At 39.2% G+C, this 24871-nt stretch overlaps 1 protein-coding gene across 2 annotated transcripts in view; it reads left to right on the top strand.

Moving 5' to 3' along the window:
* The window catches only part of Kit (KIT proto-oncogene, receptor tyrosine kinase), an 86645-nt gene that overhangs the window by 42419 nt on the left and 19355 nt on the right, over positions 1-24871 (top strand). For both annotated transcript variants that reach the window (XM_070013061.1, XM_070013060.1), the window contains exons 4-7: positions 616-752; positions 5799-5967; positions 9195-9384; positions 11541-11656. In XM_070013061.1, the coding sequence (XP_069869162.1) occupies positions 616-752; positions 5799-5967; positions 9195-9384; positions 11541-11656 (612 nt within the window). The remainder of the gene's footprint in view (positions 1-615; positions 753-5798; positions 5968-9194; positions 9385-11540; positions 11657-24871) is intronic.

The following is a 24871-nucleotide window of genomic DNA, read 5'->3' as shown; positions in this document are numbered from 1 at the left end:
GGGAAAGATGCCTGTTTGGTTAGAAGGATGTAATTACTTTTAAGTCACATTCCATGAAATCACCCAAGGTTGTCTGAGGTAAAAACTAAACCTGCTTCACTATGCTGGGTTCTTTCCTGTCTTGAAAAAGCAATTTCCCAGAATCACTGCAATCTCTTAGTAGCCATCCCTAGCTTTCCCCCTCAATATTAATGAATTTACTTGAAGGATGCATGGTTTAATTGCTAAGGTCCTTTGTAGTGTCAATCTTGGGGCTTGAACTCAGTATCTCCAGCTCTTGTTTCACTTTTTCCACTCAAAGCAGGCAGTCTACCACTTGAGCCACACCTCCATTTTTGGCCTCTTGCTGGTTAATTGGAGATAAAAGAGTCTCTATCATTTGTCTGCCCAAGCTTTTTGGCTTCAGACTGGATCTTCAGATCTCATTGTCATGAGTAGCTAGAATTACAGATATGAGCCACTGGCACCCAGCTGCCTGTCTTCAGATATACTTTTTATTTTATTTAGAAGATAATGAAGTAAGCTGTACACATTTGAGCAAAGATTTTAAAAGGCAAGCTAAAATTTCAATCTGTAATAGAAGAAATTGTTTAAATGCATTTCTTTTTATTCTAGCCATCAAAGCTATACCAATTGTGTCTATATCCAAACCAAGCTATCTTCTTAGGGAAGGAGAAGTCTTTACAGTGATATGCACAATAAAAGATGTGTCTTCTTCTGTGGGTTCCATGTGGATAAAGGAGAACAGTCAAGTAAGTGAATTGTTTCCTTTATTTGTCTCAATATTTTGTTCTCTGTGTAAATATTTTTAATGTTTTCCCTTAAAAGCATGTCCTAGGGTGACTCCAGTAGTATGTTTATCTTTTGGAATTATCTGAAAATATATTCATATGTATATTGCCTCTATGTATTTCCACATATACATTTTTTATTATTGCTATTTTAGGGGTACCAGGACTTGAACTCAAAGCTTCAGGTTTACTTAGCTTGATTGTTTATCTGGTGCTTTACCACTTGAGCCATACCATCAGCCTAGATTTTTAAAATTGGAGATGGAATTTCATGGACCTTTCAGGCTGCCTTTCAAACTTTATCTGTCACGTTTAAGCCTACTGATGAGCTAGAATTACAGGTGTGAGCCACCAATGCCTCACCACATTTCTTATTATTGAGAACTATCTTCTTGAAATTTATTCTGAAAAAGTTTTACGTAACTCTGGTCTCATGTTATTATTTAATACTGTTTCTTTGAATGACTTTAATAGATTTTTTTTAATGGTTAACTGTACAAATATCATTAAAATTATTTTTCTGCTCAGGCTAAGTAACTTAAGATAGTAAATAGTTTCCCAAGTTTTTCCCCTCCGTATTTACAAAGAATAAATAAATGGGTCAGATATGAATCAAGAAGCTTTTCTGTCCCCAACAGCATAGCCTAATCATTTGAGTGATGAGTGTTCTATGGATCTGATTTTCTCTTTTGAAGCGGGTTACCTGAGATTAGATTGCTAATGGTCCATTATTTGTTTCGGTTGCTATTAATAACATGGTTATCTTCAATCCAAAATATTTGAACATGTTTAGGCTCTCATTCATTTAATAAATGGATATTGAATCACTAGTATTTGTCAGATAGCGTGTTCAACATATGTTAAAACTCAATACATCTTAGCTAGGCTTTTTTTTTTTTTTAAGTAATCTCCACTATCTAGTTAATTAGCTACCAGAGGCTTCTCTTCATTACCATGTATGTATACATTACCTTGGAAAAAAGAAATACTCTTTATACCTCCTTTTTATATCTCTTCCTCCTCTACATGCCTTATATTTAGTATTGGCAATTTCATGCCTGGTTAAAAAATGATTTGTTAAAAAAATAACCATGATGATTAGTGTAACTCAGGGACATGGTGATATATTTGTGTGGACCCATGATGGATACTGTCTTGCTCAATGAAAGCTGCTCTGGGGAATGGATTGTATGAGAGACTTCTTCCATACTGATGGCTCAGAGAAATAATTTTTAGTTTCTATGTCATTTAAGGTAATAAAAAAGAATAGCTTATGTATGGCTTTTTGGCTAACCTTACTGAACACAGTCTCATATTAATTGGCTTTCTCTAATCCTTGGTTTCAGATGATTTAGCCCATGTGTGTTTTGAGCCTCTGTATAAAAATTAGCCTTTTTGAGATGAGAAATTAAATTGCCTCAGGTGATTTGTTCTGAACCATTTTTCCCAGGAGCCCTGCATGCTCTTCCCAATTAATCCTCTGGTGCTGTTAGATAAGGCTTTAGTGTTGGGAGCTCTTTGGGGGAAAGCCCAGTGTGTACATCGAAGGGTTAAAGCAAACCAAGTCACGTGCAAACATGTAATGTGTGACTTGCAGATGGCACTCGTGGCTCTTTGCCAGAGTTCACCCATGAACATTGTATTGATATTCTTTGGCTTAATTTGGAATACTGTTAGTACTCTGAAATTATTTTAAAGTAATAATGTTTGATCCTGACCATTTAGGATAAATTTACCTCAATGAAATTTAGGATAAATAAGTTTTTAGAGTTGTTAAAATTTATTGAAGCATAAGATAGTTTATCCATCATGTGTTAATCTTGGTTAACTTTGCTAATGCTTCTGAGCACTGGTATTTTTATTTATTCCTATTTCCAATCTTGACAGTATCCTACACCATGACCTTCAGGATTTAGATTTTCATATCACCTCACTTAGGACCAAGCTGTCCATCCAGCATAGTGTTCCTGAGCAGTGCCCTATTGTAGACTCCAGGCTTTGACAAGTGAAAGAGAGATACTTTTAGTCCAGAACTTAGTATCTATCTAATCTACCCATTGTCCTGCTTTTGGAGAGTCTGATGGACAATGACCACTGTCACTTTACTTTGCTGTCACTTGACTTGGTCATTGCATGTTCTTCTTGTTCATGGATGTTCTACAGTGGAATGGCAGATTTCAACCAGTCCTTTGAAGAGATTCACAGAAGGAGTGGCTTCAGGTCTACCCGGTGTTCTATGCTGGCAAGATCTTACAGGCACATTTGTTCCCTCACACTTTCTATAAGTGAAAGCTAATGCTGGTGGTACTTTTGACTCGCTCCCAAACCCAGCAAGTTAAGAGGACAGCCAGTTTCTCTTCTTTTTCTTCACCTTCAACAGTCAACTTTTATATTGCTTTTTTGTTTCTGGTACTAGGATTTGAACTCAAGGCCTTGCTCTAGCAAGTTCCTTACCATTTGAGCCACATTCCTAGCCCTTGTGTGCTCATTTTGATGTTAAAAAAAGTTTCAAAAGTTGGGATAGGGTGTGGCTGGTTCAGTGATACAATACTTGGCTACTATGTGAATAGCCTTGGGCTTCATCTTCAGTACTGAATAAGAAATTCCTAAGTATGATAGTACTAGGGGGGAAAAAAAACTAGCTTGAATCCCTTGTTTATCACTAGCAGTACTTTATAGTATGCACGAGTCTCATGATTTTAAAATTTTTCTACTAGATACATTATAATAAAATAAAAAATTAACCCAGAAAAAGTAATTTTAATAATAATGTCGCCTTTGGTCCATTATCCAAATGCCATCATTTTTGTTAATGAGATATTTTGCATTTTTTCATGTTGAGTCATTAAAATCTGGGACATATCTTTTATACATTCTTAGCATAAATCAATTTGACTCCATGTCAAGTGCTCCATGATCACAAGTGGCTTGCTTCTCCTTATAAATCCTACATAGCCCAGAGCTTTTCATATTTTGTCCATATATTTGTACATATTTCTATATTTTTTTCATATTTGTGTCCCCCTTCCTCTCAGTTATGGTGGCAGTTGTAAGGTAATTTTTTTAAAATTCTGTTTCTTTTTTCTCTCTATACTGGGGCTTGAACGCAGGGCTTGGGCACTGTTCCTAAGCTTACTTTTGCTCAAGGCTAGTGTTCTGTCACTTTAACCACAGTTCCACTTCCACATTTTTGGTGTTAATTGATATGAGGTTAACAGACTTTCTTGCCTAGGTTGGCTTCAATTCTCAGGTCTCAGCCTCATGAGTAGGTAGGATTATAGGTATGAACTACTAGGGCCCCCACTCAATTTCTCCTTTTTTAGGTAACACAAACGCTTATCTTCCACACAGTCATAACTTTTATTGCTATTTCCTATGTGCTTTCAGATCACTTTGAGTTACCACTGTAGTCAACATGTGAAGCTCTTCTCTTAATTTCCTAGTTTTTTTTTTTTTTTTTTTTTTTGTCGGTTGTGGAGCCTGAACTCTGGACCTGGGCGCTGTCCCTCAGCTCTTCAGCTCAAGGCTAGCACTCTACCACTTGAGCTACAGCGCCACTTCTGGCTTTTACTGCTTATGTGGTGCTGAGGAATCGAACCCAGGGCCTCGTGCATGCAAGGTAGCACTCTACCACTGAGCCACCTACCTAGTTTCTCCTAGATAAAATTTGCTAGAGTAGATCAGAGGCTATGAGCATCCTTCAAAGCTGCTTTCTACAAGGATGGCTCTAACAGATATCACTGGCTGATAGCTTAACTATGTTATAGCCACCTGGCCAAGGAATCACTCTTAATATTGATCTTTGTCAGCAACAACTGTTTTCCTTCCTTCCTTCCTTCCTTCCTTCCTTCCCTACATCCCTTCTTCCTTCCTTCCTTTCTTTTTTCCTTCCTCGCTTCCTCCCTTCCTTCCCTCCCTCTCTCCTTCCCTCCCTCCTTCCTTCCTTCCCTTCCTCCTTCCCTCCCTCCCTCTCTCCCTCCTTTTCTCCATCCCTCCCTCCCTCCTTCCCTCTTTCTCTCTCTCTTTCTTTTCTTTTCTTTCTTTCTTTCTTTCTTTCTTTATTTCTCTTTCTTCCTTTCTCTTTTTCTTTCTCCCTTTTTCTTTCTTCCTTTCACTCTTTCTTTTTCTCTCCCTCCCTCTCTCTTTCTCTTTTTTTTTTTTTGGTCTAGACTGATACATCTATATAGATATAAGAGGTATGTATGAGGGTTTTTTTTTTTGCATTGTGATAGGAATGTACACACATTACATGAAATTTGGAAGATACAGTAAGCTGTGTCCCGCTCTGCATATCTTTTCAATAGTGTTGCTCTTATTTAGATTAGGGTTTTCTTATGATTTTAAGTGTAAGCAGCCTCTTCATATCTTGTCTGTAGACACTACGTTTGGGATGGTGACATTACAAAAGTAAATCCACAACACATGATTAAATCCTTTGGGGCTTGGTCTTTTATGTCTCTTAACTCCCAACTCCTTTCTTCGGTAGATGTCAGAATATCACTAGGTAAGAAACTGTAGGATGAACTTCCAGGTTGTTTGTAGCCATTCTGATTCTGTTGTTGTCCCTGCAGAGACTAAATGGTAATAAAATAGAATCTTATTGTGAGTAGCAATGTATTTTCTTTCAATCACTGAGCAACAGAACAGAAAAAGAATGTTAATGACCTAAGTAAGCAGACTCATATTACAAATCATCAGTATTCTATAATATTTTTTAAGTAGTAACTTTGAAGATAGGATACATATAGCACAGAATTTGGAATTCATTTTCATGTTTTCCCTACTCATTAATAATGACTATCTTTCAATGTAACCCTGGAATATGAAGGCTTCTAGTGACAGGCTTGTCACCATGTTTTATTATTCCTACTTCAGTAGGGTCTAATGAATGCTAATATGGAGAAGTTAATTGCTGCTATTTTTAATTTAGGAAAGATCCCTGAATATAAATTATATGATAATCTCTCTATGTGTATGTGTATTTTTCTCCTCTTCTGAAACCAACAGACTAAAGCACAGGTAAAACGCAATAGCTGGCATCAGGGTGACTTCGATTATAAACGCCAAGAAGCATTGACTATCAGCTCAACAAGAGTTAATGATTCTGGAGTGTTCATGTGTTACGCCAATAATTCTTTTGGATCAGCAAATGTCACAACAACCTTGAAAGTAGTAGGTAAATATCTCTGGGAATGTATAAATTACTGGAAATAGTGAAAAAAGAAATTACTAATTTTCCTTTTTATGTAAATGAAATTCTAGGAACAGATTCTTGGAATTTTATTAGCACCAAATGAATGAATATTATTATACTTTGTACCCTCTTGCACCTAGAACACAAAAGCAAATTCTACCGGTTTTAACAGAAAAAAATGAAAAGTTGTTATTAACATTCCAGCCTGTCTCTGAACTACCTACTGCCTCCTTCCACCAAATAAAGTAGAAATTTAGTTTTGCTAAAATTCTAGTACTTGCTGATTGACTTATGTTTGGAAATGATCACTGGCTTTGCTTATCAGGCAGCTCAGTGGTTAGAGCCTACAGTCTTTCTCTGAATCTTTTGGTTGGGCTCCTCTACTTTTTGCCTCATTATTTTGCCACTTATGGGCCCTAGTTCATTTGTAGTATGGGCTGAATTGAGATTTTCCTGTTCTGTAACTCCCTTCTTTTTTTATTGTGAAAATACTGTACAGAGGGGTTACAATTACATGGGCAAAATAAGGAGTACATTTCTTATCAAGCATTGTTGCCTCCTCCTTTGTTATCCCTTCCCATCCTCCCCCACACACACACCCACCGAATCCTCCTCCTCCCCCAACTCCACCAAAGTTGTAAAGTTTTCAATATAACGACTTGTACATCTCATTGTTGCAATGGGTCCACCTGTATCCCCGTTTTAACAATTTGTTTTTTCCTTTCCCCTCCACAAATTATACCAACATCAAATACAGTGAAAGCAGGGGTTATATTGTGGGGGAGGGACATACAAAGCAAAAAAGAAATCATCTTATAAGTATGTTAGAAACAATCACATGAAAGAAAAAAGCATTTGAATCCATATCTTAGGGTTCATTTCCCTAACATCAACTTACTTGACCTTTTCTGCTTGACTCAGACATATACTAGTTGTTGCCTGAGCCTCATCTGCAGCCTAAAAAATGTGCTATCAGGAAGGAGGGCAGTGAGTTTGATTCTACTACCCAACAATAGCAGAACACGGTCATATACCTGAGTATATCATATCTGGTCTGGTCTGCCAGTTGGTTGAATACTCCCTGCCTCCACCCCCAAAAAAATCTCACAGAGCTATTTCCTAAATATACATGTAAAGAGAGCAAATGATGTGAGTTACTTGATGGTTTTGATTTGCTGAGAACAAGAATGGCTATTTTTAAAGTATTCCATTCATACCTTTTTTATCTTTTAAGTATAAATTTAACTTCATCAGTTTTCTAAAAGTTTTTTTTAAGTTTTAGAAAACTTTTCCCAACTTTATTCAGATCTAATTACTAAATAGAATTTATATAAGTATAAAATATTACAATATGCACATACATCTGAGCAACTGTTCTCTTGGAGCTTGGCTCTGATTAAGTATTTGTAGCATGAAATTTGTCATCATGAGCAATAATGAAATGATACAATGTTTGTTTTCATCTCTCTTCTTCCCCCTCCCCAAATTTTAATAATTTGTGAAACAGTACTGTGTGATTTATCCTACAATAATCTTCTAAAATTTTGGTGTCTCTGCCTGTGTTCTAAGGGAAAATATCTCACCAGACTGAAAAAGAGTCCTCCCTAGTAATTACAGAGTCAGCACACAGAAAGTGGTGTTCTACTTTGTCCCCAAACGTGATTGTGAACCATTTATTAATTTGAATAGAAGGCCATGCTTTTAAAATATTAAACTCCATAAGCATTAATTTGCTAAGTTGATTAGGGAGCATGTTGATATATCAGCTTCAGCTCCAGAAAGCAATTAGAAAGGATGTTTTGAGCATATTGTTGTATGTAATCGGATTTTAAAAATCCATTCATCAATTTCCAAGAATTATAAATGTGTGACTGGAAAGAATTGTGGTTGTGAAATCTGAATCTGGCCTGTATTATTCCAGGAGTTGCTAGTGGTGGGGCAGGGGTAAGAAGAGACAGAATAGTAATTTTTTAGGGACTTGAAGTAGGATCTGGATACAAATATGGAATAGTGGAGAGAATACAACTTTGAGACCATCCTGACTTATTTGTGTGTGTTGCATTATTTGATGATTTTCTGTTTTGTCATTTAAACATGTTGTAACTAGTATAAGTAGTTCTTTTTGTATATGTAACTACCCCAATTTTAAGGGGAATTCTCAAATCACAACTATAGGATTAGATTTAAAAATATGTAATTGAGTCTTGCCAGTGTGTAGTGTGTAATTCAATGTTATTTTATCACTCTTGCATGCTGGTTAGAGATTATTTTAAATTAGTTTTGCTATTTTAATAAGTGAAAAGTGGTATTAGATTTAATTACCAGTTTGGTCAAACATTTCTCTCTTTTTTATATTTAATGTCCTCCTCTTTTCTGTTAATTGTGCTATACAGAAATTTTTTAATGTTTACTCATTGAAATTGTTAAGGTATTTTTGTTCTGTTGCTTCCTAAATGCTTCAAAACCCTCAGTCCCCTCCCAGCCTCTCTTCCTGGCTCTCTCTCCTCATCTCTTCTATCTATCTTATTTTCCCCTCTCCTTCCTTTTCTCTAAGGTCTCACTTTGCAGCCCTGGTTGGTCTTGAACTCATTATACTTCTGCCACATCCTCTTAATTTTGGGATAACAAACATGTACTACCATACCTGGCCCTTCTCACTCTTTAGAAGTCTGATAGTAAATAGTTTTGTGGCTTAGTTAAAAGTATAGGTTCATTATCAAAATGTTACCTGTGATTTACCAGTAATATGTATGGTGTGATGAGATACCTAGGTATATTTTTCTTCAAATACAAAATCACATTTTTCAGCATCTCTGTAATACTTTAGGATTCTTTTATTTAAATGTTGACCTTTTTTAAAAAAAATACTGACCTTATCACATTTACAATTCTATTGGTTCTGGAGTGAGCTGTGTAGCTCAAATCTCTTTTAACCCCAAATACATCAAGACTAGTAGATTTAGAAGACTTGAGATAGAGACAGATCTCTTAGGAAACTGCTTTCCATTTCCAGTGTGTGTTCTTTCTCACCATATGGCAGGGAATTTGCGAGAGCAGCGTAAAAGGTAACACGGCTAGCTCACATTTTCTTACTTCTTGTTGCCAATTAATACTGGAAGGCAGTCAATCATCATTGTAACTCTATTTAGGTTGTGATTTTTGTCAGACAGTGGAGGCTAACAATTTTGGTCTTACTGTGTTATAATTAGATAAAGGATTCATTAATATCTTCTCCATGATGAACACGACGATATTTGTAAATGATGGAGAAAATGTAGATTTGATTGTTGAGTATGAAGCCTACCCCAGACCTGAGCACCAGCAATGGATGTACATGAACAAGACATCCACCAACAAATGGGAAGATTATCCCAAGTCTGAGAACGAAAGCAATATCAGGTAAGACCTGGGCCCTGTAGATTCCCCAAGTTCCCCCTCTCCTACTTGTCTGATCCTATTTCTTTGTCCCATCAATGCATGAGAAGACACAGCTAAGGAAATCTAGGGTTGTCTCTATCCTTTTCCCCTCTATGTCTGTATTAGGGTGTGAATTCAGGACTAGTAGACGCTCTTAGCTTTTTCCACTGAAAGCTAGTGGTCTACCACATGAGCCACAGCTCTAGTTCCATGTTTTGGCTGGCTAATTTGTGATGTGTCTCAGGCTTTTCTTCCCACGTTAGCTTCAGATCTCAGTCCTTAGATCTCAACTTCCTGAGTAGCTAGGATTATAGGCATAAGCCAACAACTCTGGGCCTGGAAATGGTTGCCTCATGAATCCTCATCTGAATAATCCCTTTTCATCTGTATATAAACATGAGAGAGGTAGACAGACAGGCAGACTGAATCTCTACCTCAGTTTTCTCATTTGTAAAGTAGGAGTAGGTCTCTCTTAAAGAGTTCTGAGGATAGCCCCCCCAAAAGAGCTCAACACATATATATATATATATATGTAGGATACAATAAATAAAATCACTTTAGAAAAAGGAGTATCTTTACTTGTTTCTTAAAAGTCTTAAAACTAAGGATTATTGAATAACTTTAGGCCACACAATGAATATCAGAACTCTTAGTTGATCCTCAAAACAATATAATAGTAGCAATAATACTTTTTGAGACAGGGTCTCAATTTGTAGCGTAGGCTATCCTCAAACTCATGATTCTCCTAAGTGCTGGGATCACAGTCAGGCACCACCTGACTGTGGTTGGCTAGTAATAATACATTATGGGTAGTGAACATGCCTTTCTGTCAGGCCTGGTTCTGAGTGCCTTATGTATTTTAGTCCTCACAAACTGTATATGAAGATGCTCTTCCCCCATTTTTATGGAAGAAGAAACAGCAGAGGGATAAAAAAGATTGACCAAGGTGAAATGACGCATCAGGGGCAGGTGTCTGGATAGAGTTGTGTAGTCAGGAGCCCTTGGCTCTTGGAAGACTATGGGTGAGGCAGGACAGTGCTTTGGGTTGAGAACTGAGGGTAGACAGAAGATGGATTTGGGGAATGACTGAGTGAGAAGAAAGGAGAAGCTGAAGGTACTCTTAGGTTGAATCTTGAGAATTCTGACTAGAATGTCTTGGATCAAGTTCCATGGGACAGAATCTGAGCTCAGGTGTTTAACAGGGAGCTGTCAGGGAATGGGGAAAGGATCCAAGTAAAGGTGTATGTGTTGGGAGGTGACTGTTGGGAGCCCTGCACTCTGGGGCTTGTGTACTCCCATCACAGTTACTCATGGTCTGCAGACCTTGCAGGCTATCAACATCTAGTCAGTCTCAGTGTGAAAGGCAGTCTTTGGCAGAAAGTTGCAGGCATAAGGTATGAGTAATTCCCACAGCAGGGCCCATAAGGAGCTGGGGCTAGAAGAATGCAGAGCATACATGGCATAGTACAGAGATACCTGCACTAGAGATTAAGGTTGGAAAGTTAGGATCAAGCAGCAGGTGGTTTACAGCAAGAGTGGTTGTCCTCTGGTAAGGGGAGAGTGCCAAGGGTAATGCATTTGAGGAGAATTGTTCATGGGCTACAGACAGGCACATCAGAGTACATGTCAGGGATTTGCTCGAGGTTGTAGCATATGCACTCACCATTCTGGGATTCTGGGAAAAAGAATTTAGTGGGATAGAAGAAATCCCAGAAGATTGTGGAACCCCAAGAAACAAGGTGTGGGAGTGGTGGAGAGTGTAGCTCTGGAAGGGCTGCAGGGTCCCCATGATGGTGGTGGATGTATGAATGCTAGCCAGGTTGGGGTTTGTCCAGGTAGGTGAAGTTGAGGACACCCACAGAGGGAGGAAATAGCGTGGGCAGAGGGACGTGGTCATGAGGATAGCCCATGAGGGCAGAAGCAGGGGCCTGATTGTGTTAACTGGCCTTTCCATATTCTGTTGTCATAGGGCAGTCATTTGTCCTACATCAACCATGTATGCATTTTTAATATGAATTTTGTTACTGCTGGGAATTCAATGAGTTATATTTCTCTTCAAATACATATGTAGTTCCAGATAGAAGTGTAAAAGGATAGGTCTTGTCTACTAGAGGTTGATTATCATCTTTTCTTTGTAGATATGTAAGCAAACTTCATCTAACCAGATTAAAAGGGACCGAGGGAGGCACCTACACATTTCTTGTGTCCAACTCTGATGTCAATGCTTCTGTGACCTTTAGTGTTTATGTGAACAGTAAGTAAAATTCAGAGCTCCTTCCTTGTCTATCTATATCTATATTTATATATTTATTTCTTACTGCACACTGAGGCTTCTGTCTGTAACAGCTGCACAACTGTGTTTCTTGTGTACTATGTAAATAATGTTTCATGATAATTTTGACTTTAACAGAGACTGCATGGTTTGGTGGTTAGAAGAGTAAAACCAAGTCCTTGCCCTACATTTCAATGACCACATAAAAGTGGCACAAATGCTAGAAACTGTCTCTCTGAAGTAAACGGAGGCCATCAATGGTGAAAATCACAGTTGTTTGAGGGACAGTAGACTATTATGGATTGATGAAGTAGGGAGGTGGATGAGTAGGAACTGGACTTTGACAGTGCATGGGAAATCTGACATGACTGTCCTCTGTTATAGCACTTTCTCTTCTTCCCAGGCTGTCCCACTATTGACACTTAATAGATTGTTCTCCCATTAAGACTGATGCACATGAATCTAGCTAATGGGTCATTCCTGAGAAATGTGGGGACTGTGGAAGAATAGCAGGTGGTTGGGGGGACAGTTGGTTATGTTCATGAGACCTTCAATATTGAGTCTTCCATTGCTGTAAGCACCTACCTCTCATCCCTACAACTTCTTGGGGAAATGCCTACACAGAGGCTAAGGCCAAGGGGGTGGAAAAGCCCTACTGGGGCTTTGGCTGAATGAGGAGCTTCCTCCTGGCTCTGCTCTGACTCCAACCTGTGTTTGCAAAGGAGGACTAGCCAGTATCTACCAAACCAGCTCTATCAGAGACCCAGTGGCTCAGTAAATGGCTATTGGAATTGGCCATCCCTGACTGGAGGGTAGCATGGGGATTGGGATTCACCAAAGAACATTTCCTTTCAGAAGGGAGGAATAGGACTGTGTGGGCCACAAGGATAGTTGTGGGAACACAGACTGGGAGCCCCTTCCCTATCCTGGATTTCCCACCTGCTGTGATTTCACTTAGGACTCCATCTGAGGCCACAGCTCAGTCCTGTTAGTGGGTGAATGGGTGATGGGTGAATAGTCCAATCCACTTACAAATAGGGAAGAGAAACAGCTAGGAAATGGCCATCTGGACAGGAGTTTTGATTGCTTATGTAGAAGGGTTTGTTTTCACTATGTCAGCATTTCCAACATTATGCTTCCTGAATAAAATGTTAATGTGAATTTAGATTTAAAAAAGGTCGATGGCTGGGAGGTAGCTCAGTGGCAAAGTGCTTGCCTAGCAGAGGCAACACTATGGGTTCGATACCCAGTACCATGAAAAATAAGGGTTGCATGCTTATAATTAAAAATACAGTTTTTATTGACAACCTTTACAGAATCCTTAATATGTTCTGTACTTCCCCAGGAGCAGGCTCCAGGATGGAGAGAATTATCCCAAACTTACTTGACTCCAAACTCTCCCTTTCCAAGGGAAATCTTAATTAATATTTCAGTTGCTCAGATAGTTTTGATTATTTGATATCTCATTGGCCCTCAATTCAAATATTTCTAGATTAATTCAGATGTTAATCAAAGGAGCTTACTATTACTACACATTGGCAAAATTAGCTACTTCTGAAAAAATCTTAATATTCAACTAATTTAAGAGATGACTGTAGGCAAATCAATATCCTTGCAAGCATAATATGCAAATGGCTTGTATAAGACTTTATTATGAATGTTGTAGTATAGTAAGTCTTGTTCATCTATTACAGTGAACCCCTCCACACCTCCACACAAAGATTTTCAATTTACTGTGGATCAATAAGTCTGGAAAATACAGTAAGAAAAATCACTAGAGAAGTGAAATAAACAGATATAAATACTAGTATGAGCCTTGTTATTTATTCATCTCCCCAGATATAAAAGTTACTCTGCCAGATCAGCCCTTCCAAATACTTCCCCTCTGTTTCCAGGCCTTTCTTTCCTGTGGCTCAGGGATTGCAGATCATGAAGGTGTGTTGTTCTCCATACAGCTGACTTCGAGAAGCTGGGCCATTGGGGATTTTACAGTCATGTGCTTTGTGTTCTCTCCCTCTCTCCTTTGTCTTCTTTGCCAGTTTGTGATCTTCCCATTGGTCATGAGACTTGACCATAGAAGAGCATTTCCAACTTTGGGAGGGAGGGGGGATTGCTACCATCTTACTTTCGAGGCTAATCTGCTATCAGACTGGTCAATTGTAATCACTTCTGCTGGGAACCCATGCTTGTTTGAAAGCAGGTAAGCCATTAACTTCTAAAATGATCCCTCCCTGTTAGGAAGAGCCTATTCCTGTAATCTAGTGTGGGTCTTCTATCTTCCACCTTGTGGTCGAGGTCCTGCTTGATCACACTAAGGATACTGAGCAGGTTAAGTAGACTTTACCCCCTGCTGCTCAGGAAGGCTTTCTTCTTAGGGGTTTTGTATAAGCACTAAAGGCATTTCTTTCACTTCTCTAACCCACTGGGATTCTAAGTCCTTTGATAGAGCTGTGCATGTGTGTGCATGTGTGTGAGTCTGCGTGTGTGTGTGTGTGTGTGTGCGCGCGCGTGTGCGCGTGTGCGCGTGTGCATGTGTTGTATACACATTTGTATATATGTAACTGGAGCTTGAACTCAGGGCCTGGGCATTGTCCTTTAGTTTGTTCACTAAAGGCTGTTGCTCTACCACATGAGCTATAGCTCCACTTCCAGCTTTTTGCTGGTGAATTGAAGATAAGAATCTCGTGGACTTTAGTAATCCTTAGATCTCTAGGACTTCAGGCATGAGCCAGTGGCACTCCAGCAAGCTGGAATTTTTTATGTGAACTGTCTGCCTCTTATGAACCATCACCCAGTCATTCTGTATAGTTACACTTAGTTTGTTGGGTTTAAATATGTTTCTTTTGTTTCATAGCATTATAGGTGAGGATTTTTTTTAAATGTTGAACTTTCAAATCAACAGCTTAAATCACTTCACAGTTTAAAACATTGAGCATTGTGTTCATACTGACATCATTTTAGCTGAAGCAGTTATACATAGGTCTACTAGATGGCTTATTCTGTAAATCACCTTCCCACGGGAGAAAGGAATTAGGTTCCGTGAAATGATAATTAATAAAAGTCAAGATAATAAACGCATAGGGTTAGCACAGAAATTCAAACTACCAGTGACACTGATATGTAATTGCTTAATAGATTCGGTTGTAAGAAATGCCAATAAAAACGTCCTTGATTTGAGATGGTTTAATGTTGGGTGGTTGAAAAATCCATTTGTTTTGATAATTCCATAATGTAGACTTCAATATATTGAGTGTGGGAAAGTGTGGTGAGGAGGGTCTTATGAGTGAGACTTTTAAAATATTATGACCTGACCATTAGTGTTAAGAGAACACTTAAATATGTAACATATAAAACTCACACATGTCTTAATACTGTTTTAATTTCTCTAACCAGACCATGGTTTACATGTGTCAGTGACATTCACAGTGGTTTCAATGGCCAAGAGCTAGAACACATTTTTCTGTCATTGAGTACAACAGAGGAAACTAGTGGGTGTTCTCACTCAAGCATAAAGTGAAACAAAAGTCAGTGTTCACTGAATTTGCATTACTATAATTGCTCTTGGAATTGCTTATCCAAGACGTGCATAGAAATAAATTTCAACTTCTAAAAACTTTGATACGGATGATTTCTTTCCCTTGCAAAAAGAAAAAACTTTACCACAGCCAGGTACCAGTGGCTCAGGCCTGTAAGCCTAGCTGCTCAGGAGGCTGGGATCTGAAGATCGCAGTTCAAAGCCAGCCCAGACAGGAAAGTCCATGAGTCTCTTATCTCTAATTAACCACCAGAAAACAGGAAGTGGTGCTGTGGCTCAAGTGGTAGAGTGCTAGCCTTGAGCTGAAGAGCTGAGGGACAGTGCCCAGGCCCCCAGTTCAAGCCCCACGACCAACCAAAAAAAAAGATTTCTTCATAGGTAATTACTCTTTCTCAAATTCCTGTCAGTGTTATAGACAATAGCATCATCAAGATGTTTAGGTAGTTTATGTTTATGCTAATTATTTAGGAAATGTGATCTCTTTGGTTACAAAGGTTAATTACCAGACTCAGGGCAATAAATAGCCATATATGTAGCTTAAGTTGTTCATTTGACCTTTCCTTCCCATATATATATACTCCAATATTTTTTTGAGTAAATAAGAAAACTTGAAGCTGGGCCAGGGAAGTCCATGAGAGTTTTTTGTTTTTTTTTTGCCAATTAAGTATCAAAAAATGGCAGAAGTAGATCTGTGGCTCAAGTGGTAGAGCACTAGCTTTGAGCAAAACAGCCTCTCAGGGATAATACTCAGACCCTGAGTTCAAGCCCCAGAACCAGCACACACAGAAATTAAAAAAAAAAAAAAAAAGACTTTAAGAAGGAAGGAAGGAAGAAAGGGAGGGAGGAAGGAAGGAAGGAAGGAAGGAAGGAAGGAAGGAAGGAAGCAGGCAGGCAAAAGAGAGAAAAAAAGATCAAGACTGAGAGAGAGTGGGGGGGGAGAAGGTATGATCACTAGGGTAAGTCAGTTATTTTCCAGGTCTCTCCAATGGTTTTCAAAAGATCCAGTAACCTTGAAATACTACTTCCAACATTATCTGACAATATTTCCAAGTCAGTATTATGACTTTAACAGATGTAGGAAATAGTATTTTTAAGGTTATAAATACATTTCTTTCTAATCTTAAAGTTTTATCCTTTAGTGGACAAGCCTTAGCTAGTTGCACAGCTACTGTGGTCCACAGATAGGAGTGGAAAGGTAGATGTTGAGCACTAAAAGGTTTGCCTTTCTTCTTTACCTTATGAAGTAGATTGAAGGTTAGGCTAGACTGGAAACCCAAATGACTGCTAGACTGCATGAAATTAACTCAGATGTCATCAATTTCATTCCATTTATGGATGGGTGTTAACAGGGAGTTGAGAAACAATTTAAGGAAATGCTAAATAATGTATTATACCTAAATCACTGCATCTCATAATTAACATCCTGCCTGAGGTTACTGATTATTTATAGATCGTACAGTACAGCTAAATCAGCCAAAGGAATCAGTCACCCAGAATGAAACCTTTTGATGAGAAAGTTCCCCTCTGAACACATTTACAAAGTCTGGGCTGCCTTTGTATGTTTTGGGTCATAGTCAAGTTTACTTACAGATGACTGAGCCAACTCTAGGGAGGGACTACTATCAGTGCAATGGCCCATAGTTTTAAAAGTGGAGGTACTCTTGTCAAACCTACCATGTGGGTAGCTTCAGCCATCTGGGTCCTCCACCTGGCTGGAAGCTCAGGGACCTTCTCCAAGGCTGAAACAGTATAGTGGCTTTAAAGACTACTACTCAGTTGGGGGCGGGGGAGGAGGGTGGACACTTTAGCCCACTGTGCTCTTGAAGATGGTCTTCAAAAACCAAGGAGAGTAGAGTTGCTAGAACTTGGCTCCTTTAGACATTTACCACTTCTTATCCTGTAAGGGTGTTTTTTTGTTTGTTTGGTTTTTGGTACTGGGCATTGCACATACAAATGTGTGCTGTACCACTGTACACAAATTCCTCTTTCTATTTTTAAAAGATAGTAGGTCTTCCTATAGGCTCATGCCTATAATCCTAACTACTCTAGAACCTGAGATTTGAGGATCATAATTGGAAGCCAACCCTAGCAGGAATTCATGTCTCCAGTTGACCAGAGTAAAGCTGAAAGTAGAGCTGTGGCTCAAGTGGTAGAGTGCCAGCCTTGAGCAAAAAAGCTAAGGGACAGCACCAAGGCCCTCAAGAAAAGGAAAAAGACTGGGTGCCCATGGCTTATGCCCATAATCCTAGATATTCAGGAGGCTGAGGTATGAGGATCATAGTTCAAAACAAACCCTGGCCGGAAAGTCCATGAGACTCTTTAATTCTACTAAACTACTTGAAAGAGCTGAAGTGGTGCTGTGGCTCAAGTGGTAGAGCGCTAGCTTTGAGCAAAAGAAACTCAGGGACAGTACCCAAGCCCTGAATTCAAACCCCAGGACCTTCCCACCACCAACCCCCCCTCCCTCCCCCCCTCCCCGAAAAAAGAAAGGAAAAAAGGTAGGATCTTGCAAATGATGGATGTCCAAACCATGCTCTCTTTGTGTTTGAGGCTGGAATTTTTAAATTTCAACACATTTCTGTATGGGTTTTTGCCGAGAAGTTTGTCTTTTAGCATTTTCCTCATTAGGTAGCTCCTATTGGACCTACCTGTGTATCAAATACTTGAAATACTTTAAAGAGGGCTGGTGCTGACTAAAAACTCTTTTCTGACTTATGTGGCCTTCTCTGGGTGGAACTGGAATTTGAACTTGGATGCATTATGCTCTACCACTTCAGCCATGCTTCCAACCCATGCTCTTGCTTTTGAGAGTTCAAGGTGGGGCTCCCATGAAGAGTAGAATGTAGCTTGGTATGTACAAACCATTTGTACATGGAGGTGCCATTCAACAAAGCAGCTTATGAATATAGTACAATGAATCGTGATCAGTGTCACTCCTTTCATTACAAGTGTTTTTAAAACTAAAACAATTTTTTCTTACTACAAAAGTGTTATAAGAATAAGAAAAAACAGGAAATATAAAGTAAAAATAAGTCAGGTTTAAGTATAGCTTTCAAAGTGTATTTATGTTTTATCACTGAGTCTTATAAATATCCCATATTACTCTCTCTCTCTCTCTCTCTCTCTCTCTCTCTCTCTCTCCTGGTCCGGCCGTGGGCCTGAACTCTGGGCCTGGGTGCTGTCCCTCATCTCTTCAGCTCAAGGCTAGCGCTCTACCACATTGAGCCACGGCATCACTTCCGCCTTTTTTTTTTCTGCTTATGTGGTGCTGAGGAATCGAACCCAGGGCCTCATGCATGCAAGGCATGCACTCTACCACTGAGCCACCTCCCAGTCCCATCCCATATTTTATATATATTTTTAAATATATTTTTATAAACACAAGGTCATATTGTTTTCTAATCTGGGTTTTTGTTTATTTTTGTTTTGCATTGAGTAACATATATTGCCTCTTACCAGGCCATACTGTGTGCTGGTTTTTGGGTCTGTTTTTTTGTTTTTCTCTTGCCAGTCCTGGGGCTTCAGCTCAGAGCCTGGGTACTGTCTCTTACCATTTTTGCTAGTGCTGTACCAGCTGAGCCACAGCTCCACTTACAGCTTTTTAATAGAGTTAAGATTCTCACAGACTTTCCTGCCCAGGCTTGCTTCCAACCATGATCCTCAGAACTCAGCCTCCTGAGCAGCTAGGATTACAGGAGTGCACCACTGGCACCTAGCCATAATATGTTCTTGTCTAACTTTTCAGAACCTCTTTAGCCCTGTCATGCAGCTTTGAGACATGACAGAACAAGGCAGAATTCTGAAATGGTGTGACAGTTTTCAAAGAAACCTGTCAGATGACTTCTTTAATGCTTATAATTATCTTGTTTAATCTCAAATGAGTGACCTTGCCCGCATGCCTGCAAGTTAGTAAGGTTACCATCTGTCATTACCTTTCTGTTCTTTCTGTGCCTGTTCTCAGGACAGTTTCAAATAGAGAAATCACCCTCTGATCATTTTAGGATGGCAGCTCATCTAGGTAAATAGTTGCTTATTTTTTACATCATCTTTTTATAGGCAAAGCATGTTGGTTTATTGAATGTATGGGGTATTTGAATTCTCTCCTTCCCCCTTGTCTTGAAATGGTTTGGGGTGGGGTTTTTTTTCTTTTGTTCTCAAATTGGTTGGGAATTATGAATACTGTTTTTTTTTAAAGCGTGACTTCTCCTTATGAAGAGAATCTATAGATGCAAGAGTAGATGTAGAATTTAAACTGGAAAAGAAAAAGATGTGGAGCCTGATTTTAATGTAGAACTTTGATTCTCATCTAAAAAAATGAAACTAGCAGACATACCTCTCAACCCTTCTCCACCAGTGCTGGCATCATTATTTTCCTCCATATTTCATGAGGAAATTAATCTTGTAGGGTGTGTTACTGATGAAGGGATTTTGTAGGATGTATAACAAATGGGGGAGATCTTGTAGGTTGTGTTACTAATGGGAAGATTGACTTGAACCTTTTAGAAAAGGGCAAAGTTCACTGCCTTGTATGCATAGGCCCTTTCTTGCTGAGTAGGTTTTGGAAAAGCAGGAGAATCAACTTGGCTGAACTTTTCTAAAAACCACATGAGTCGCCCCTTTGTATTGCAGAAATCCAATTGGATGGTATTTTTTTTTTCTTTTCAGTTGAGCCAGGTGTATTTTTACATCAGATTAGCCCCCTTTATTTGTAAGTGCATGCAGGGTCACCTGTAATTCAGTGGAAATTTAAATTACTCCAGGAATAGACACATAATTTTTCTGTGGGCATTGTGTCAGTACCCTTCTCTGCTTCTGAATGATGTGGAGAATGAATTAGCTACTTTACAGGGTAGAGAAACAGCGTTTCTCTACAGACCTTGACCGCACATGGATTGTATGGTGAGTGAGCCCAGGGCCCCTCCTCATGTCTGGGTTGTACCACAGCAGGGGGCATATCAAATAGGCATGGTCATTTTGGCTCAGGAAGGCTTTCTCCAAGTACAGACATTATTTTTTCAACTTTATCTCAAATTCAGTTAGTATGGGATAACCCACAAACTAAGGATTTTATTTTTAAGTAATGGGGAGAATAAAAATTTTGTGAAAAAAAAGAATAAAATTCAAATTTTGATGTACAAGTAAAACAAAAAGTAAAAGTTTAGGATCATGGTTACTGTATTTTGTGTTTTGGTTTATTGAGACAGGGTCTCACTCTACAACCTTGGCTGTCCTTGACTCATGATTCTCCTGTTTCAGCCTCTTGAGTGCTGAGATTAAAGCCATGAGCTACCACACCTGACTTGTAAGTAAAAAGTTCTATTTCAAGACAGTCATGGCCAGCTGTAAGAGAGACTCAGAGGTCTCTGCCTAAGTCCTAAGTATTTACTGGAAATGTTCGTCTTGTCTCTGTTTTGCTGAGCTGACTCCTAATTGGGAATGTTATCTAATCAGAACAACGTGTGTGTGTGTGTGTGTGTGTGTGTGTGTGTGTGTGTGTGTGTGTGTGTGTGTGTGTGCGCGCGTGTGTGTGTGTGTGTGTGTGTGTGTGTGTGTGCGCGCGTGTGTGTGTGTGCGCGCGCGCACGCGCGCGCCTTAGGAATATACCACTTAGTTTGTTAAAAAGCTAGACTAAGTTATTTTATGAGTGTATTTGAGCTTATCAATTGATTTATGGTACTGGGGTTTGAACCCAGGTCCTCATGCTTGCCAGGCAAGCACTTTACCACTTGAGCTGTACCTCCAGCTCTCACCTGATTTTCTTACTTCTTTATTATAACAGTGTTAGGACTGGAATGGAGGTTTCATCCAGATCTAAACCAGGATAGTGAGAAATTAATTGCTAAAATGCTGCTACACCACCATTCAACTCCAGCAAAGCCTGGAACTGTAAAAACAGAAATTGATCCTCTGATTGCTCTCCATTTAGTCTTTTATTATTTGGAGCCTCAAGTCTGTATTCTTTGTCCTGCCTGATTATAGAGTGTGGACAAATGTGCATTTATAGCAGGAGTCAGCTAAGGTGGACCGGGCAAGAGAAGACCTAGTCTCAAAAATGTTTCTCCACAGAGAGATAAACCAAGGACCTTCCCTGCTAGTCACTTCTGCACACCCGCACTTCCAGCTCTTGTTGTCTGGGCTGAGTTCTTAAAATTCATTTTGTTCCTGCATTCCACATGGACCTGATGGTGGTAGAAAAGAATATTTTTCAAAATCACAAATCCGTAAATCAGTAAATGTTTAGACTTTTCACTGTGTGAACAATAAATTCTCAGTCAAATCACTGCCTACAAGCTGATCAGTGTTGGAAACAGCAGAATGACACAAGTCCTCAATGCTTTGAAAGGAGGAAATGGCTATTTTTTTAAATCTCCCCAGGAAATGCATAACTTATCCACCTTTTAGGCTTATCTAAAACCTCCAACTTGGGAGGAATTAGGGAATGTGTCATTTGGTATCCTGGTTGTGGCAGAATATCTGAGAAACTGCAGCTTAGATTAACCTGGAGAATTGGGGAGAGTATGTATCTTTAGCAGCAAAATGCATATTTAATGCCGTTCACAGGGCATGGAACCACTTATAAAATGAAGATGAGCTCGGGTTTTCATTTTTAGGCATCAGATTTCCACCTAGCTCATTATTTTTATGCATTAAACATTTTCCTAATGCAACATGCCATGGACTGGGCTAGTATAATAACCTTTACAGAATGAGATGTCACACCACTACCACTGGGGACAGGCCAGGATGACGGTGAAGCAAAGAGCGAAGCCCTCACAGGTGCCATCTTGTGACACTTTTAACGCTAGTGTCTTCTGAAATGTCACACTGTCTCTCCTGCCTTCATCTAGGCCTGGCCCTGGTGGTGTTCTTTGAAAGTGCTCTTAAAAAGTACACTGGTGGATCAGATTATGAACCTACTGGGATTCTGGAGAGGGGCTTCCAGAATCTTCACAAGGGTCATTTCTCAGGATGTCTGACACATAGGGAAAGTTTAAGATTCTCTAAGGCCCGCCAGGACAAAAGTGGCTCAACCAGCCACAGGTTATGATCCATCTGGAATAGTAGCATTAAAAACAACTACCTAATTAACCAGCACACAGGAGTAAATAGGTCAGACAGACAGACTGCACCATGGCTGGGCACTGTTGTTGTATAACTGCTACCAGGTGTCATGCTGCAAGGCTTGGATCTTAGAGTACTTGTCACCAAAGTGAAATGTAACTGGTTATGTAATTTTGAACTGCTCCAGTTTTCTAAAAAGTATTTTATAGGTGCATTTTTAGTGTATGTGTGCATTGTAAAGTGAAATTAGAAAACAAGCCAAAAATAGTAAAAATTATCCAAAAATCTTTCATATGACCACAGAAGACCATTGTCAACATTTTGCAGTATCCCTTCAACTTTTAAATGTCTTCCTTCTACAGAATCTAGGTCCATTAAAAGTCCATCTGTGGCATTATGGGCATTGGGAAGCATGTGTGACAAGAAGAATATAGGTAGTAGAACCAAATTCTGAACTTGAAGCTCGTGTCCAAATATCTATGTCATCATGGATAGACTTAATCTCAGAATGAAAAAAATTTACATATCTAAACATATTTGTGAATTTCTTTGGGCCATCTGTTGTAAGAACAGTAGAAACATATCCACTAGGAAAGTCACCATTAGACTTATTCTTAAGTCAGTGCCTTTGGACTTTTAGAGACTTGTTCATTGGTTGGGTTCTCCCCTCCTTCTTTCCTCCTGCCACCATCTTATAGTGCTAGGATTTGGGGAAAGAACCTTACTGTACAACTGAAATATATCCCCAGTCTTGGATGGGATCTGTGCGTGCATGTGGGGGAGGGGGCAGTACTAGGTCCTGGGAACTGTCCCTTAGCTTTCTTGCTATAGTGGAGCCACAGCTCCACTTCTGGCTTTTTAGTGGTTAATTGGTAATAAAAAATCTCATGGGCCATCCTGTCTGGGCTGGCTTTGAACTGTGATGCTCAGATTTCAGCCTGTTGAGTAGCTAGGATTATAGGTGTGAGCTACTATATGGTGCCTTTAGAATCTTAATCATTCATTAGCTCTACTATGTACCGCAGTTAGAGGTACAATCAATCAGACATGGTTCCTGATCTTGAGAACATATAGTCTGAAAGACAAAGCAGACCAAGGTCTAACATAACAAAGTCAGGGAATCCTAAATGCCATGAGAACTGGAAGAGAGAGACAGATCAACTGATTTGGCTTGGGAGAATTGAGGATTGCTTAGAAATAGAGGTGACATTTAAGCTGAGTCCAGAGAGACTTACCGTATGGCACCTACCGTCTCCAGCAAAATAGCATTCTCCTAAGAGTCTACTGTTTTTTGTGTGTAGTGTCCTACTTTTCAGCCTGATCACACAGTTGCCCATGATAATTAAATGAAACTTGCCAGATGGATATTTTCGCAAGACGATGGCTTGTCTTCTTGCTCTATTTGTGAAAGCTGGCATTGGATCCAAACTCTCAAGGATGCTCCTACCTTGAGATGGCTTTGGAGAGTCACTCTTTTGTGTGGTTTGCCAATTGGCCTGCCCATCAGCAGGGCCAGGTTGAGTGACAGGTGGGTGTGTCATGCATGTGGACACTCTGATCCCTGCCAACTCATTTGCCTCTAAGGAGGTAAGGTGCTGAGAGGTTGTTCTGCAAAGATGCCACTTACCATTGTTAGCTTTCTCTGGGGAAATAACTGTCCTATGTTTCTAATCTGTTATTCATTCTCACCACACGTATTTCTCTTATCAACTGCAATATAATTGATGTCACATTCCCAATGTATCAGATTAAAACACATACATATTATCACATTATTTTAAAGAAGCAATTTTCAGATCACTGAATGGAATATTAAGCGTGGCAGATACGATTAACTTAATCTGTAGAAAATGCATTTAACCAAGCAGGGTGGGTACTCCAATTAGTAAAGAAAACTGAATCAATAATAAAAATTATCAATAAATGCATTTTTTTCTTTTTTAGTACTGGGGTTTGAACTCAGAGCTTCATGCTTGCTAGGCAGGAGCTCTACTATTGAGCCACACCTCTAGCCATAGTGCTACATTAGTGCAAGTCATTATTAGCTCTTTGTGTGCCCCAATTCATTTAATTATCTCAACTGCCCTAGGAGATGGCTACCATTCCCATTCCCATTTTACACACGCAGAAACAGAGCCTGCAGAAACAGTGGTAGAGAATTGGTAAAGTATAAGAGATGATCCACCCCACACATAGCCTTTGTAGTTGTGAACTCATTTCTGGGCTCACCTCTAAGGATGCCGATAAGCACATCGTCATCTCTGCCCTCAAAATGCTTACAGGTAGCTTATTCTCAGCATGAGAAACCTTCAAGTGCATTGCCATTAAAACCAACAAACACAGCTCATCTTCTTTTTCTTTAGAAATAATTTCCAAAATTTTAAATTGTTGAATATCAATTGATTATTATAGTTACACAGAAATGTCAAATTAGAGCTTTCCTGCTGATACAATTTATGTTTTTGCTGATTCTATCCAGGCTGATTCTATCCAGACTCTAAATATATGTGTGAATATAATTTTTGGCTGGTTTTCTCTTATCATTTTCTGTCTGCATTTTGCATTCGAAATAAAGGTCTGGAGTTAAAAGCCCATATTGT

The sequence above is a fragment of the Dipodomys merriami genome, unplaced genomic scaffold (genome assembly GCF_024711535.1).
Source record: "Dipodomys merriami isolate MVZ:Mamm:240054 unplaced genomic scaffold, mDipMer1.0.p SCAF_9, whole genome shotgun sequence".
NCBI lineage: Eukaryota > Metazoa > Chordata > Mammalia > Rodentia > Heteromyidae > Dipodomys > Dipodomys merriami.
Note: the sequence above shows the minus strand (reverse complement) of the source record. Positions and strands in the feature narration are given on the sequence as shown.